Source organism: Pipistrellus hanaki (genome assembly GCF_964339955.1).
Source record: "Pipistrellus hanaki genome assembly, chromosome: 1".
In the NCBI taxonomy this organism is placed as follows: Eukaryota; Metazoa; Chordata; class Mammalia; order Chiroptera; family Vespertilionidae; genus Pipistrellus; species Pipistrellus hanaki.
In genome coordinates this window covers 11,293,769-11,311,581 of record NC_140503.1, presented here as the reverse complement: position 1 = coordinate 11,311,581, position 17,813 = coordinate 11,293,769, and the positions used below count along the sequence as shown (strand labels likewise).

General features: G+C 43.9%; 1 protein-coding gene across 2 annotated transcripts in view; it reads right to left on the bottom strand.

Moving 5' to 3' along the window:
* Nucleotides 1-7,479: 7,479 nt before the first annotated feature.
* PTPN21 (protein tyrosine phosphatase non-receptor type 21) overlaps nucleotides 7,480-17,813 on the bottom strand; it is a 69,026-nt gene continuing 58,692 nt past the window's right edge. For both annotated transcript variants that reach the window (XM_084883812.1, XM_084883813.1), the window contains exons 15-19: nucleotides 17,007-17,228; nucleotides 14,651-14,779; nucleotides 14,229-14,463; nucleotides 13,191-13,351; nucleotides 7,480-11,358 (exon numbers count right to left, since the gene is read on the bottom strand). In XM_084883812.1, the coding sequence (XP_084739938.1) occupies nucleotides 11,230-11,358; nucleotides 13,191-13,351; nucleotides 14,229-14,463; nucleotides 14,651-14,779; nucleotides 17,007-17,228 (876 nt within the window). In that variant the 3' untranslated portion in view covers nucleotides 7,480-11,229. The remainder of the gene's footprint in view (nucleotides 11,359-13,190; nucleotides 13,352-14,228; nucleotides 14,464-14,650; nucleotides 14,780-17,006; nucleotides 17,229-17,813) is intronic.

Genomic DNA, 17,813 nt, shown 5'->3' with positions numbered 1-17,813 from the left:
TGTGGCCGTTGGCCATTGGCTGCCCTCAGCTCTCAGAGGCTGCCCACCATTCCCTGCTGCCCGGCCCTCTCCACAGGCATTCACAGCGTGGCTTTCCAGCATCTCTGACATAAGAAGCAAGCCACAGGCCCCACCTACTCTTACACAAGGATATGGATGCGGACGTAGGAATCATTGGGGTCACTTAGGATCTGTCGGCCACAATTTCTAAAGTTGTTTTTCAGAACGTAATTTATCCAGACAGAAGAGGTTTTGTAGGCGATGGGAAATGGTTTATGATCTGGCATAGATCCTGAAACATTAAGCCTGGTCTACAGTATCTTCCTTTTTTTATTTTTTATTTTTCTCAACTGTAATATCTAAAACCCAAGGCCTTTCTAGTTGCCAGTGAGCTAGAACAGTCTGTCACTGCCTAGAAAAGCACCCCTGCTGTCAGACACCCTCCCCTTACCATTGTAGCTCATGAATGGGGTCCTTAATACTGTGTCTCAGGAGACTCATCTCCAGTTAGGTCTTTCAACCTCTTGCAATAACGTAATTGACTGAGTGCCTAGGCACTGGCAGATAAAAAGATGAAACAGAATAATGGCTCAAATGTTCTAGAAACTTAGCAATGGCCTCCAAGTATCCCATTCTTTAACTCGGGCTTTTTATGACCCTTTGCCCACACCAGCATTTCCCAAAAGGTAGTGTGCATACCATGGACATTTTAGAGCCGATTTCTGGTGATACATGGATGACAGGTCCATCTCGGAAAGCTGACCATCTCCACTACGTTCAGGACTCAGGCTTAGGGACAAACTGCAAAGTACAATATGATGGGGCTGTGCACCCAACCCTCTATTCCAACGTCTGTGCCCCAGTCACCCTGCTATAGCCCTTCCTCGGTCCCCATCACCCCCAGTCCCCCCAGGTCTTAACATCTGGAATTCTTCCCCTTAGCCCTCTATGGAACCTTTCCCCTTCTTGAAATCCTCTTAAACCTCCTAAAATATCCCAACCCTCTTCTTGGCTCCCAGCCTGAGTGTCCCTGTCAGTCATTTTTCATCCCTCTCAGGATGAAGGAAAGGAATTAGGCCAACTTCTTGGACTTCATCCTTCTCTCAGCCCACAGGCTCCTTCTACAGTCCCAGCCACACCTTTGACAAACCCCTCACCTCATTAGCCATCAACTAACTCACACTCATTGCCCTGGCTCACAGTTCCTCCCGTGGCTGGAGCTGCCATCTTGTGTAAGACATTCCCAGAAACCATCTTCCTGCTTCCCCACCTTTGGGCCCAGCCCCAGACCTACTCTGCTGCCTGCTTTGACATGTCCACCTTCTTTGGCCTCTAACTCTGGGCACAGCTTTTCTTCTGTGGGACTGTGGCCCTTCCTGACTTTTGTAGCACAGCTTTTCTTCTGTGGGACTGTGGGCCTTCCTGACTTTTGTTAGAGTAATTTTTTTTGTTGTTATTCCCAAGTTTCCTCTTTAAAAAATTAAGTTTAGCCGGAACAGATTTGGCTCAGTGGATAGAGCGTCGGCCTGGGGACTGAAAGGTCCCAAGTTCGATTCCGGTCAAGGGCATGTACCTTGGTTGCGGGCACATCCCCTGTAGGGAGTGTGCAGGAGGCAGCTGATCAATGATTCTCTCTGTCATCGATGTTTCTCTCTATCCCTCTCTCTTCCTCTCTGTAAAAAAACAATAATATATATATATATATATATATATATATATATATATTTTTTTTTTTTTTTAATTAAGTTTAGAGAAAAGTTGGTTGAAAGAAATACCTAAAGTGGTTCTTGGATATAGCAAAGCTGTGTAAAGGTAGAAAGTAATAAGTTTGAGAAACACTGGCTTAAACTCTTCAAGCAGCATCTTTTTTAAAATATATTTTTATTGATTTCAGAAAGGAAGGGAGAAGGAGAGAGAGATAGAAACATTAAGGGTGTGAGAGAATCATTGATCAGCTGCCTCCTGCACACCCCGTACTGAGGATCCAGACCGCAACTTGGGCATGTGCCCTGACCAGGAATCAATTGTGGTTTGTAGGTAGACACTCAACCACTGAGTCATGCCAGCTGTGCTTCAGGCAACATCTTAATCTACTTCACCCATAGCCCATCTCAACTCTGATCGGTAGAGGCCTGATGAGTGAGCCTTGCAAGCCACTTCACCTGGGTATGATTGACTCTTATGAGCTGTGACCTTAATAAGCTGGGTGCTTCCCAATTGGTTGAAGGGGGTAATTACAGAGCCTTCATCACAGGGCTGCAACAATTAAAAATCAGTTGTATGAGAGTTAAGTACAGGCTGCTGCTATTATTATAAAGCAGACCATGCCAAACCCATCTTTAAAAATAAACCCTTTAGGGTTTCCTCTCGATAAAAAGATAAAGTACCGGGCCTTTGCTTTTTATATGTCGTGTTTTCCTACCCAGCGTACCTCCTGCCACCTTCTCCCAGGCATCCTGAATTGTTTAGCCTTTAAACATGCAGAGGGCCTCTCTCCGAGCCTTTGTGTTTCCTGTCTGCTCAGAATATCATTTCCCCTCTGCTGCTCTCTTTTTAAATAGGTGTTTTATTTTTCAATTACACTTTGCACTCAATATTGTGTATTAGTTTCAGGTGTGCAGCATAATGGTCAGACAATCATATACTTTACAAAGCGTTCCCCCTGATATTTCCAGTACCCACCTGGCCCCATCTGTGGTGATTACAGTATTATTGACTTTATTCCCTAAGCTGTACTTTACACCCACGTGACTATATTGTAACTACCAATCTATATTTTCTCACCTCTTTCACCCAGTCCTTCAACACCTCCTCATTCACTCACATTTAAATGACTTAAATTAGCATCTTCCTGAGAAGCCTTCTTTTTAAAAGTCACTTTTTTCCCCAGTGAAGATAATCAGAAAAAAAACCAGCTTTGATGGGACAAGATGACAACCTGCCAAGAATGGTTGCCTAGGCCTCGGTTTAAGAGTGTGGACTAGGTGCTGCCAAGGTTTAGTTAATTCTTGAAGCAGAAACATCTCTCCACCTTTCCCCTCTAGTATTGTCCTGGGAAGCAGTCTGCTACATTGACTCACACTTCATATTCACCTACTTCTTTCAAGATCTTAAAAATAGCAGAGTTTACCATCAAGATTTTCCTGAGAGGAAGTATATACTGTTTTATTGCTGCTGTGACATTATGACAACATAGTAGCTTAGGGGGGGGGGAAGTTAGTTACCTTACCGTACTGGAAGTCGGAAATCCCCAAATCAAGACGTTGCCAGGGCTGCTTGGAGGCTCTAGGGGAGAATCTGTTCTGTGCCTTGTCCAGCTTCTAGGGGCTGCCTGCATCCCTCACTTGTGGCCCCTCCCCCTATTTTCAAGGCCAGCTGTGTAGCATCTTCAGCTCTCTCTCACCTCTGCTTCCATCATCACATTTCATCTCACTAGTCCTTACAGAGATCCTTGTGATGACAGTGGGCCCACCTGGAGAATGCAGGACAAGCTCCCCACCTCAAGTGAAGAACCTTAATCACACCTGCAAAGTACCCTCGGCCATGGAAGGTAACATCCCCAACCTCAGGGGCACGGGCATCTTTGGAGGCCCATTATCTAGCCTACCGCAACTGTAAATGCCAGTAACCTAATAAAAAGTCCCTAAATAAACTTTAGTGCCCCTAAGTTATAGCTTGGCTATGTAATAAACCCCAGCTTAAGATCTATATTGAACCCCAATTTAAATTCTAGATCTGTTATTACTAAAGGAGTGGTTCTCACACTTTAATGTGCCAGAATCACCTGGAAAACTTGTTCAGGTAGATTGCGGGGCCCATCCCATAGTTTCTGATTCAGAATTCCCAGATCGGGGATGGGCCTCAAAAATTTGCATTTCTACCAAGTTCCCAGCTGCTGTTGCTGGGTGAGAAACAACCTCACCAAAACACAAAGTGGACTTCACAGATAATAATAAGTTCCCCAGTGAGGAGCTCTGGCGACCTGTTGGGAAGTTGATGCATATAAGTGCATAATTTATTCAACTATATTAATTGTTCCACAAAGTCCTTCGTGAAGCTGGCTATTTTGGTAAATGCATTCTACTCGTAAGTGATTAATTTCTGTGGAGACATGTGATGGCAGATTGGCAACTACTTAACGAAACATTTATTACTAGTACATTATTTTTAAAAAACAATGGGGAAATAATAATTATATGCCTCTTTGCTGTAAGACCTAGAATGAGAATAATAGGCAAGTTAGCTTTAATTGCACTATTATATTCACACAAATCATATCTTGCTTCAATGTTTATTTTATGGCTATTTCACATATATCAGTTGTTTAAACTCATATGCCCATTAAATGTACACACTGTAAAAAGCCAATGACAGTTTAGAAGAATTAAGCTTGGATTATACATTTTTACATTTTTATCACCAGACAGTACACCACATAAAATTGCTTTTTGAACTATAATACAACAATTTATAGTACCATTTCAAAAAGGTGGAATTTTCCGTGCATTGCTTGAATTACAGGCGACTTTCTAAGAAAATGTACTCATACAAATTTTCTCCAAATTTTGGGTTTGTTTCTTAAAGGCCATTAAGTCATATTAACCTCTGTTTCAATATTTATTTAAATAGACTTGCTAGTATCTAAATGTTTATTTTTAAATTATGCTTTGCTTAATTTACTGTGGGTTGGGGTTGGATTGCTTTAGCTACTAACAACTCAAAAACATACAACAAATTTCTGGCTTGTTACAGAGTAATTCTTCATCTGAACTAAACAGCATCAATTATATTCAGAATATCTCCCTCTATTGCATGATAAAAATCTAAATGTTTTATATTTTTATATAAAAAAATACTTGAGAATACAGTAAAAAGGAAAAATCTATTTCAGTGGCCCAATAACAATCAATCTTTTGAGTAAGGTTTGACTGTGTATCCAAGTTTCTTAAAAGTCTTAATATAGCCCTGACTGGTTTGGCTCAGTGGATATATTCCAGTCAAGAGCATGTACCTTGCTTGTGGGTACATCCCCAGTAAGTGATGTGCAGGACCTGGCAGCTGATTTATGTTTCTCTCTCATCAATGTTTCTAACTCTCTATATCTCTCCCTTCCTCTCTGTAAAAACACAATAAAATATATTTTTAAAAAGTCTTAATATATTAACAAATATTTTCCCTCATTTTCAGTGTGTTAGAATTTGAGTATACTGATAATTGTATAATAGGTCAATTCTATAAGAAATTAAGTTGCTGCCGGGACCGGTTTGGCTCAGTGGATAGAGCGTCGGCCTGCGGACTGAAAGGTCCCGGGTTCGATTCCGGGCAAGGGCATGTACCTTGGTTGCGGGCACATCCCCAGTAGGGGGTGTGCAAGAGGCAGCTGATCGACAATTCTCTCTCATCGATGTTTCTAACTCTCTATCCCTCTCTCTTCCTCTCTGTGAAAAATCAATAAAATAAAATAAAAAGAAATTAAGTTGCTTACTTTGAATATAGAACTAAAAAATTCTAATATGGAGATGGTCTAACTGACATTAGCACATTTTTCAAAAACATTAAGAAACATACCTATACAATAACTACTTTAATTTCTCTATTGTGCCATAAAACAAACTATGCAAACACACCTATTAGAGGTCTACCAATCTAAAAGTTATTACAAATTATCATATTTTTTCCTTTCACCTTTTTGTTTAACTCATGTGGGTTTAAAAGTTTTGTATTATTTTTCATCTTGCATTTATTAAGTCTGGTCTGGAAGTATGTCTTTCTCCTCTGGAGAACATTTATTTTTTTTCAGGCTATTTGTTGGACTGAACCATTATTGAACTGGTATTACTCCAATAAAACTACAAAACCATTAGATCCTTTCAGGAGACTTACCTCTATGATTATATTACTACATTTCAATAACTATCACTGTAAAGTAAGTAACCCAAGATCTGTCTCATTCAATGGTCCAATCATTTAAGTGATTTCTAATAAACTTCTAGGATAAAACATCTGGACAGTCTCTTAGCATTTATGACAGCAGTTTGACCTGCAATGTTTGTACTCTTAGGAAAAATGAGTGACCGAACTTATATTCCCCAGTTATTTGTTCACTTTTTCTCAGCTGATATATGAGCAAATAGAAATGGAATGCCAGTTATCATTAACTCTGAATTGGTTTCATCAACAACCTACCACAAAAATTAAACACTAACAGATTCACGTTAGGACTAACCCAGGTAATCCAACCCTCTGAATTTCTCTGGTAGTATAGACCTGTTCATAAAGGTGAGAACTGTAGTGTTGTTGTATTTCCTCCAAGCTTTTAAAATGTGAATTTAAAATACACATAGATGCTTAAAATGTCAATAGTGACCACTGAAATAAAGTTATGGTCTTTCTACACAGTTTAAAACCACCTCTCAGTCCAGTTAAAATTGCGTATTTATTGCAGATTTCATGCATGGCTATAGCCAGGATGGGTACAACATCAGATTCTGAGCCAATGGGTCTTAGAGATTTCAAATGGTTCTTTTATCTGCCCACCACAAGTTATTTAACAGAAATTTAGAGATAATGATCAGAAAATTTACCTAATAATTTTCAAAAACTTGGAACCATGTGTCACCCATACATATCATTCTACTGTCAGTTCAAACACAATTATTCCTTTTTTATCATTTATTTGTACTTATTTATAATATGAAAACAATTTAAAATCAGTATGTATATGGTTATTCTTTCTAATCTATCAACATATTGGAGACAATTCAGATTTACTCTAGTTTTTTTATAACTAAGTATTCTAATTTCTCAAATACATTGAGGTGACTTAAACATCTTTGGAAATAAGATGTGCAGCCAGACCCTAATTTACATACACATGACCTGGATTTGTCCTTTACATGGGAATACTGCCTTGGAACTGCTGCTTCCTCAGCTGGGTGCTGTACCGTAAGCTTCCTCCTTGGTCCATCTCTACTTCCAATTTCATGCTAGTGACAATCCAAAGGATTTGTGAGTGGAAACAGGAAAGGTAGGGCCTGTACTGCCAATTCATCCACCTCACCCCTGCCCCACCTCAGAGCCAGTCCGCTCGCCTCATCTTAGGTCCCATTCTGTTCTTTACCCTTCATGCGCCACTCAAGGTTCTGAACAAACAATGGGGTGTTCACTTATGAGTATGTTAGGTCCCTCCTGAGATACCGATCAGCCTGACTTTGATTGCTTGCTGAGGCTCAGTCCCACTACCAAGCAGACACAGAGAACCCTTTCTCTGTTTCACCACCAGGGAGCAGCAGGAGAAAACTGCTGTATATTTTCCTTGGAGTACCCATAGTGGTCAGGGGATTCTGTACCACTGCTTCCCATTCAGAGCCCCTGTAGTTAAAATTGCTTAGGGTAGACAAACCAAGAAAGTTAACACTCCAAGTATTGTTCATAAGGGGAAATATTACTACATCTCAGTAATTCAACATACATCGGAACTTCGAGAGCATAATCATTATTTGGGAACTGCCTGCAGTGATGTACAGAAAATGATGCCACTTTAACAATCCAAGGACCTCTTCGCAAGTTCTCTAAAATTCTCTGTCCACCCTCCCCAAACACACCAACTTTTAACAACCGGACTTCTGATCTTGCCTCATTTTTCTCCCATTGTAGACACGAGGGTAAATAGATTATCTCTAAGAATTTGAAAAACTCGTGTTCTTTTGAGGAACATTTTCCCAGGCAAATTCCTAATGTACCATTTCCTCTATTTTCAAAATGCACTCCTCAGCTCAAAAAAAGAGTCCCCTCCAATTTGCATTTTTTAAAGTAAACTTTAAACTGGGAAGCTATCGTTTTAGCTTGTTCCACAAGAAATCTTGATGGAAGCAAATCCCCTAAATTTATAGCCAAAAGAGTTCCTTTTGAAAAACACCTTCTAGTCTGATTTTTAAAATGATTTACAGTAAATGCTGTCTTATTTCCATATGTTCATGCAAATCTCCATTAAATCTGCACTTACACTGCAGCTGACCTCCAGCTTTAGATTTTAAATCGTATATAGTTTTATATATAACATATATTTTCTTAAAATTATGAACATTAACACATGAACCCATTTGAAATGACCTTTCTCCCAATGATGAAAGCTTGGCCATGCTGTCATCAGTCTGTCCTACAACCTGACACCATCCTCCAAGTTTCTGCCCAGACCTTGCTCCTTCACGAAGATTCTATGGAAGCACAGGTACAGCTTCTGTTTTAATCCTGCCAAAAGGTTTGAAAGGCTAACTCCTAGGGCTTTCTGAACGCTTCAGAGTAGATGTTCCAGGAAAAAGTAATGATAATGACTGCAATGAACATTCCAAGTGATATTCTAACTAACCAAGAAGTGATGCCAGAGATGTCAAAATGGACCCCCCGAGAGGCACTCATTTGTAACCTACTTTTGTAGAAATGTACACTTTGGTCATTTTGATTCAAAATTAACAATATCAGGGAACTAAAAGCCATGAAGATACTGAAGTACTGCCTACTTTTGGCAGACAATAGCACCCTCAATTCAGACAAGGCAAGCTATGACACCTCAATGTTTGAGAATTCGCTCTTGAAAATCACATTGTAGCAGAGTCTATAATTTAGATGTATTTTTATTCAGAAATACTTTCATATTCACAAACTATAATGAAAAATTTAAAAATTCAAAAGGGACAAAAGGTTACATGGTCTTAAAAGCTATGTCAAACATGCAACATCGTGAGCGTGACATTCAAATTGCAATTCGGCCCTCATACTTTCTCATATTCAAATTGTGACAACAGGAACACAAACATACCATATATTACTCTTCAGATTTTGTCTTACGTTATGTTCTTGCCAGTGGGACACATTAAAATATTTCAACCTGACAGAAAAGAATTTTTTAAAAACCTACCATGGAAGAAAAAAACATCATCAGAAACCCTTCTGTCTTTTACACTGTGTGGAGATGGGAAACATCACCATAAAAAAAAGGTTTCGCCGAAACCGGTTTGGCTCAGTGGATAGAGCTTCGGCCTGCGGACTGAAAGGTCCCAGGTTCGATTCCGGTCAAGGGCATGTACCTTGGTTGCGGGCACATCCCCGGTAGCGTGTGTGCAGGAGGCAGCTGATCGATGCTTCTCTCTCATCGATGTTTCTAACTCTCTGTCCCTCTCCCTTCCTCTCTGTGAAAAATCAATAAAATATTTTTTTTTTTTTAAAGTTTCATCCATTCCATTCTTCTGCAGAGCTCGTTCTGAATGTTTACACTTAGGTCTACTGTTCCTTAAACAGGGCTCTCAAAAACAATGTCAGGTTTAAAATTAATTATTTTGTTCCTACGTGACAAATGTGCTCACTTCCAATATTCCTTTTCACTAACATCCTCGGAATTCTCCTCTCACATGGTTGCTTTCTGGGTAACTCGGAGTTAGGTCCATGCTGTATGAAGGAAACCTGTCCCACAGCTGATAATACACTCAGTGGTCACAACAGTACCAACTGCTTTAGGAGTTAACACAGGGACCGGAAACGCCCCTGGATATTGACATTTGGGGAAATAGCCCTAGATTGAATAATTTGGAAACTGTATTTTGGAGAAGCAGCCTCGGAAGGAAGAAAGGGATGGCTTCTCGGCCAAACGTACCAATGAGTCCGAACCTAAACTCCCACTGCGACCGGGCCGCCCTGGCCTGGGCCAGAGGTGACCCTCTCCCCCCAGTCAGCCTTGTCCTGCCCAGTGCGGTTGGGGAGGAGTAGCCAAGAGGCTAACATTGACCTCAGGGGTGAAGCCAGGGGACAGGGAAGCTAAATCTCAAGCACCCTTTGAACACCAAGTGACCTCTGCTAGCCCCACACGTTTGGCCTGTGGTCTTGGGAGATGAGGTAAAACTGTGACTAACTCTTCTTTCAACCCAAAGAAAAGGAAGCTTCTTTAAGGCTCCTTCCCATGATAATATTAACTTGATTGTATTTGTTAAAAAAAGAAAAAAAGAACAGAGGTTGCGGTGGAAGAACTCCAAGGGAGCCCAAGTGGTCTCTGACACTGACAGGCCTGGGGTTTCCTGGGAGTACCCATCCCTGGGGGGTCAGCCCCACGCCCCCCCAGGATCCCCCTCCCCATCCCAGCGCCTCTGTCTGAGGAGAGATAATACTGCGTTTTTGTGAAAACAAAGGCATCTTGCATTTGCCATCCTGCACTGACTCTACACGTCCTCGTGTTCCAGGCACCCTACATCCTCTTCCTCCCGATCTCTTCCAAAGCCCCTCCTAACCACGGCCCCTGCTCCTGGTAGCGTTTCATCGGGAAAGCAGCGCACGTATTCTAACCCAGGTGTATTGTTTTAAACCAAGAAAGAGAGCTTAAACCCAACCTGCGCAATTTCACTTCATTTTCAACCAACAAAAGCAAACTCATTTATAGGTTTATGAATAATACTGAGGAAAAAAAAAAAAAACAGCAGTGAATCTGATCATTCTCTTCCATTTAAAAATGACGTGCCTTCATTCACAGCTTTCCCTTAGCTGATTCGTTTCCGTACCTTAATGAGTCAAACTGTGATTTGGAAAATATAGAAGGTAAAAAATATATGAATTTTTTTAGGATAAAAAATGTTTCTGAATATAATAATGCTTTCTACATATTCCAAAATAACACTTTTAGATTCTTCTTGTACGTTGGATTTGGTAACTAAACTGTTAAGTACCCAAGGTTATTTTCTAAAAATATCAAAAGATAATAACACGGTTTTACATACAAAGTTACAAAGGAACCACTCATCTTTGTGGCTTTTCTCCATGGAAAAGTTTGGTTTCTCAACAAGAAAACCCCAAAATATTTTAGTCATGAAATAAAATTCCATTAGCAAAACCTTGTTTAAGATAGAAATCTATGCCTGTTAATGATTGCCAGAGTTGCCCAGCATAGCTCCAGTAAAATATAGAATTGTCTAGAAAACACAGTCTCCAAAAACGTGTGCAAGTGCTGCAAATCGGACAGACCAGGGCAGGGCCGCTCCCTGGACACCAAATCCTCCACCTCTGGCGTCGTCCCAGGGGAGTCCCCGCAGCCATCACGCTCCCTCGGGGCCGGCATCCGCACCGACCTGGCTCCCCAGCGAGCCTGCTGCGTGGACGTGTGTCGGGGGGTTCAGTGTGACTCAGGCCGGCCCTGTCCTGACGGTAAACGCTTCACGGGGGCGGGTCCCCTTCCGCAGCCGTGGGAGCTTAGATGAGCCTGGAGCTCTTCAGGAACTGGATGAGCACTCTGTACACGAACGTGTACTGGACCAGGGTCTGCACCAGCATCATTCTCTGCTGCCTCAGCTTGTCCAGCACCCGGGGGATGTCGAGCACCTAGAGGGAGAGACGCAGCGGTGGGCGGAAGGCACTCCCCCAGGGAGAGTTTGGGTCCTAGCACAAACCTCGTTAAGACAGTGGTCGGCAAACTCAGCTCGCTGCTCTGTTGCAGACTGAGTTTGCCGACTACTGGGGTAGGAGATGGTCAACCTCCTAACTCGTCTACCTGGGCATCTTCTACCAAAACAACACACAGATAAACAAGAGAACCCAAGGACCATTTGGTTCTCTACGAAGCACACCATGGCGGTCGGCAAGAATAAATGTCCTGCCAAAGCCGGTTTGGCTCAGTGGATAGAGCGTCAGCCTGCAGACTGAAAGGTCCCAGGTTCAATTCCAGTCAAGGGCATGAACCTTGGTTGCGGGCACATCCCCAGTACGGGGTGTGCAAGAGGCAGCTGATCGATGATTCTCTCTCATCGATGTTTCTAACTCTCTATCCCTCTCTCTTCCTCTCTGTAAAAAAAATCAATAAAATATATATATTTTTAAAAAGAATAAATACCCTATGAAAGGCGGCAACAAGGGGGCCAAGGAGAAAGTGGTTGATCCATTTCCTATGGAAGATGGGTGTGATATGAAAGCACCAGCCTTGTTCAATAGGGGAAATATTGGTAAAAACCAATCACAAGAACTCAAGGAACCAAAATCACATCTGATGGCCTCAAGGATCGTGTTGTTGAAGTGAGCCGGCAGACCTGCAGAAACGTGACGTTGCACTTAGAACATCCAAGCCGATTACTGAGCATGTGCAGGGCAAACCCTGTCTAACTCCCATGGCATGGATCTCACATGGAGATAAAACGTGCTCCCTGGTCAAACAATGGCAGACCATGGCTGAAGCTTGAATTTTGTAAAGGCTACAACCATTATTTGCTTCGTCCATTCTGTGTTGGTTTTACAAAAAAAAAATGCAACCATCAGATTCGGATGACCTCTTACTCTCAGCAGCAACAGGTCCACCAAATGATGGAAATTATGACCGGAGAGGTGCAGACAGATGACAGGAAAGAAGTGGTCCATAAAGACACAGAAAAGCTGGCCAGTCTACTAATCTGCTCCCCAGTCTACTAATCTGCTCCCCGGTGTCGGTGTTAGAAAAGTCAACGTGCAAGAAGCCCTCGCTGGATCTGGGAGAACTCACGGAGCTGGGCGGGGAAGGTCACAGCTCTGGAAGAGTGACTGCAGCTCAGACAGGTGCTCAAGGAGAACCAGCTGATGCACATGCGCCCCCAGGCCCAGGATCCCACTGGTGCCCCGCCCAGCGTCATTCAGGGGTTGAGCATCGACCTATGAACCAGGAGGTCACAGTTTGATTCCCAGGAGGCAGCAGATGGATGATTCTTTCTCATCATTTTTTTAAAAATATGTTTCATTGATTTTAAAGAGGAAGGGAAAGGGTAGAGAGAGAGAATGATGAGAGAGAATCCTCCGTCGGCTGCCTCCTGCATGCCCCCTTCTGAGGATCAAGCCTGCAACCCAGGCATGTGTCCTTGACTGAAATCAAACCCAGGACCCTTCAGTCCTCAGGCCACTGATGTTCTACTCACTGAGCCAAACCAGCTAGGGCTCTCTCATCACTGATGTTTCTATCTCTCTCTCCCTCTCCCTTTCTCTCTGAAATCAATAAAAATATTTTTTAAATAGGTCAATCAATAAAATTAAAATTCAGACTTTTATCTGAGACAAAAAAAAAAAAAAATTCCTACTTGTGGGGAAAAACACACACCAAGGAACCTCGCTCAGAAAGGGCTGTTAGATAACGAGGTACCTCTCTCCCCGGACCTGCGCCCACCTCTCCCCACGCCGAAAAGGGAGGAAATAGGCACCTCGTTGTGCTCCAGGCAGGCGATCATGATCTCGGACAAGATGACGACGCCGGTCCTCCCCACGCCCGCGCTGCAGTGGACCAGCAGCGGGGGGTTGGGGCCTTTGGGTTCACTCGTGCTGTTGGTGTGGCGTCGCACAGACTGGATCTCCTCCAGGTACGCTGTGAAGTATCAATGAGATAGAGAAACATTCAGGGTATAAGGCAGATCACATTGACAGTCTGCAGATCACCTCCACTGGCGGGGAGGACTCCGGACGAGCACAGGGCGCCAGTCAGCGGGCCCAACCACTGACGGACAGTGCGGTCTCGATGAGCTCGGACTCCGCCTGGCCTCCCGTTTTCTCACCTACAAAACCGAAGCGAGGAAAAACTCCCCAAGACTCATTCACCGAATTTCACTCACCACCACGTTATACGTAAAAAACTTCTTTTAGCTGACGGTGTGGCTCAATGGTTGAGGTCATGGTTCAATTCCCAGTCAGAGCACATGCCCAGCTTGTGGGCTCGATCCTCAGGGTGGGACATGCAGGAGGCAGCCAATCACTGATTCTCTCTTATCATTGATATTTTTATCTCTCTCCTCTTCTCCCTTCCTCTCTGAAATCAATAAAAGTAAACAAAATAAATAATTAAAAAGTCCTGCTAAGCCTCCCCTAAACACTTAAAAATCTTTTCTTTTAAAACAAGCCCACCTGAGCCGGTTTGGCTCAGTGGATAGAGTGTCCGCCTTCGGACTGAAGGGCCCTGGGTTTGATTCTGGCCAAGGGCACATGCCCAGGTTTCGGGCTCCATCCCCAGTGCGGGGCGTGCAGGAGGCAGCCATTCCATGATTCTCTCTCATTACGGATGTTTCTATCTCTTTCTCCCTCTTCCTTCCTCTTTGAAATTAATAAAAAATATATGAAAAAAAAAAAAAACCACAAGCCCAGAGTTAATACGAGACAACATAACGGAACTATTCCAGGAGCACAGGCCTTCCTCTCCGTGGCTGAGGTCAGAGCCCAGCAGGGGCCGTGCTGGCAGCGGGGACACTTACACAGAAACCCCTTGAGGTCCTCGGGGCAGCCGTGCTCCGGCCAGTCCGTGTACTGCAGGTGCCAGACGGTCCTCTCCTGCCCCGTGAGCAGGTGCTTCATCTTCAGGCCGGTGGTGGCGTAGCAGCCCGAGTCCGTGCGGAACCGGGTGGTGATCTTGAACCTCCCGTAGGTGACGGTGTTGTGCCGGGAACCAAGGCGCGGCCAGTACCTGAAGCTCTTCTCCCTTCCGCCCTCCTGTTAAAGATGCACGCACGGACAGTCAGAACACAACGCAAGGCCCAGCGACACAAGAGACAGCACGCCGAGGCGCGGGATCGCTCTCCCAACCTGCCCCTCTCTCCGAGCGTCAGGATCCCCACAGGACCGACCATAACTTCTCATCGGAGACGGAGAACACCGATGGAGAGAAATGAGCACTCACCTCTTCCGCTGTCACCATCGCTATGATGGCAATTCCCTGTTCCCACACCATCTGCCAGAAGTCCTGGCAGGTGTTCTGCAGCGGGCCCTGCGTGGCAATGTAGTCCCATTCGATTCCACTGACAGAGACCTGAGGCGAGGAAAGGTTAAAAAATGACTGTGCATACGTCACGTATGTACACAGGCATGTATACACATTTGTTTGTGGTAATACCAAAAAGTGAACTAAATCATTCATCTTATTCTTTTTCCTTGTTAGTACAATTTCCACTTTTGACATCTTTATAAACTTGCTATGAGTTCACGTAATATCTATACAACCCGGGGCAATTTGCTGAACCTCTCTGAATCTTAGCTCTCAAGTTAAAATAAAAATATTGCCTGCCGCCCGGCCTGTGTAGCTCAGGGGTTCAGCATCGACCAATAAACCAGGGGGTCATGATTCAATTTCCGGTCAGGGCACATGCCTGGGTTGCAGGCCCGATACCCTGTTAGGGGGCATGCAAGAGGCAGCTGATCAAAGATTCTCTTTATCATTGATGTTTCAGTCTCTCTCTCCCTCTCCCTTCCTCTCTGACATCAATAAAAATATATTTTAAAAATTTATGTAGCCGAAACTGGTTTGGCTCAGTGGATAGAGCATCGGCCTGCAGACTGAAGGGTCCCAGGTTCGGTTCCGGTCAAGGACATGTACGTTGGTTGCAGTCACATCCCCTGTTGGAGGTGTGCAAGAGGCAGCTGATCGGTGTTTCTATCTCATCGATGTTTCTAACTCTCTATCCCTCCCTCTTCCTCTCTGTAAAAAAGTCAATAAAATATATTTTTTAAAATGTGTAAGAAGGATTTAAATTTGTGTGTGTATATGTGTGTGTATATGTATATGTATATGTATATGTATATGTATATGTATATGTATATGTATATAGGTATTTCCTCCCCTGGTATATGCCCCAAACCAAGGTACATGTCCTTGACTAGAATCGAACCTGGGACCCTTCAGTCTGCAGGCCAACGCTCTATCCACTGAGCCAAACCGGTTAGGGCCAGGCTCGCTTCTTAAGCAGACTGTGCCCACATAGTAAGAAGCACATGCGCAGATACCCCACCAAGGGTGTGCCGCTCACAGGCAGACCACCAGGTCGCTGGAAAGCTGCACGTGTGGAACTGGTCTCCCCAAATGACACTTGCAAACTAAGCAGAAGGTGAAAGGAAGTAAACAGCGCCTGACCTCAGATCCTGACTCACTCACGCACCGGGAGGACGTCTCTCCCTCCCGCAAAGGGGGCTGACCCTCGCCGGCAGGAAGGAGGGTGTGAGTGACGGAGACAGAGAAGCTGGCCTCCTCTCTCCCTCCTGCGAACCATCGCTGTTTCCATGTTAATGGGTGCAATAGGCTGCCCCAGTTCAATGACATTTTACTGTTTCCGGGGAAAAGGTGGCACTGCCTCTTCAAAGAACAAAACACTGTTTAAGAGCGATGACGGGGAGTGTGCAAAGAGAGCAGACGGCACCACTTCCAGTAAAAGCTTTGGTGAAAACACTAAAAAACTGGACGCTTTTGTTACATAAAAATGCACACAGGTTGGTAGTGAGGAAAGACCAGGTCTAGCTTACAGATTCTCTCAGGAGCAGCGGATGAAGTCTTCAGATTTAGAAAGACAAAGTTCTGAAATTGGGCAAGTCAGCGCTCCGAGTCCTGATTACACTGCTGGGGGCAGAGGGTTTCAGCGAGAGGCCAGAGTGAAGGTGGCTCAGACTCTGTAAACACTTTCTACTTGGCCTGGGCGTCTGGATTTCCTAGTTAACCACATAACACAGTTCTCCCAACCCAGTGGTCGGCAAACTCATCAGTCCACAGAGCCAAATATCAACAGTACAACAACTGAAATTTCTTTTGAGAGCCACATTTTTTAAACTTAAACTTCTTCTAACACCACTCCTTCAAAATAGACTTGCCCAGGCCGTAGTATTTTGTGGAAGAGCCAAACTCAAGGGGCCAAAGAGCCGCATATGGCTCTCGAGCCTCAGTTTGCAGACCATGGCCCCAGTGGATCAAAACCTGGGTGTTTTCTCAGGGAAGGTAGGGGAGGGTGGGGGTAAGGGGGTGAGATCAACCAAAGGACTCATATGCATGCATATAAGCCTAACCAATGGACACAGATAACAGGGGGGTGAGGGGCAAGAAAGGGAGGTGGGAGGTAATGGGGGAATAAGGACACATATGTAATACCTTAATCAATAAAGAAATTTAAAAGGAAAACAGGTGTTTTCAGAATACAAGCATGAATGTCATTCTAGGTCGTGTACTTGAACTCACAGACTCCCGTCTTGCTCGTCAGTGTAAACGCTCCTCTCACCTTAATGTGGGACGCGTTGATGTACCCGGTGTTGTTCTCTTTGGTTGGGACCAACTCCACTCTGGCGTCGTCGTAGGGAAGCACGTCCTGGAATCGGTTTCTTTCTGCATTTTCGGGGAGTCGGGCCGTTGAGCACTCCCCGTCGACGAGCCGTTTTTTGAGGATTCTTTCATATTCTGTGAACACCATTCCCTGCTCCAACCGCTGTTCCAGAATTTTACACTGTCAACAGAAAGCGGGGGACGACAAGGATAAAGTCACAGGCACAGCTATACATTGGCTGTACAGCTGCTTCAAGTAAAAATTCTGGGTGAAACCAGAGCTAGATTTTTACCAAGCCATAACAAGAGCAAATGCATTAATCTTACTGGTGAGAAACAAAGGCAAAAGCGTTCCGCTTAAAGGTGAAAAACTGGCCTAACGCAATCTGTGGATTCATTTTCTCTAAATTAGGGTCAGTTTTGTGATCCCTATGATACAGGAAATTTCCCGTGGAAGTCAGTATTCCTAGAGTAGGATCATTGATTCCAATATCAATGAACGCATGCCTCAATCTTATAACGTATAATCATATAAAAAACTGCAAACAGGGGTAAATGCTGGAAACCATCTCCAGGACCCAGTGGGAAGCACATTCATTTTGGCTTGGCGTGCTTCACGTCTGTCGTGGTCGCCAAGAAAGTTCTGAAAGCTTCAGTAATCCTTTGCTCTGGAGAGAATTTTCAGTGGAATCAAAGCAACATCTGCCTTCTTCCCTGTGTGTTCTCATAGGCATTTACAGATCTCTTCTTTAACTTGAAAGCCATC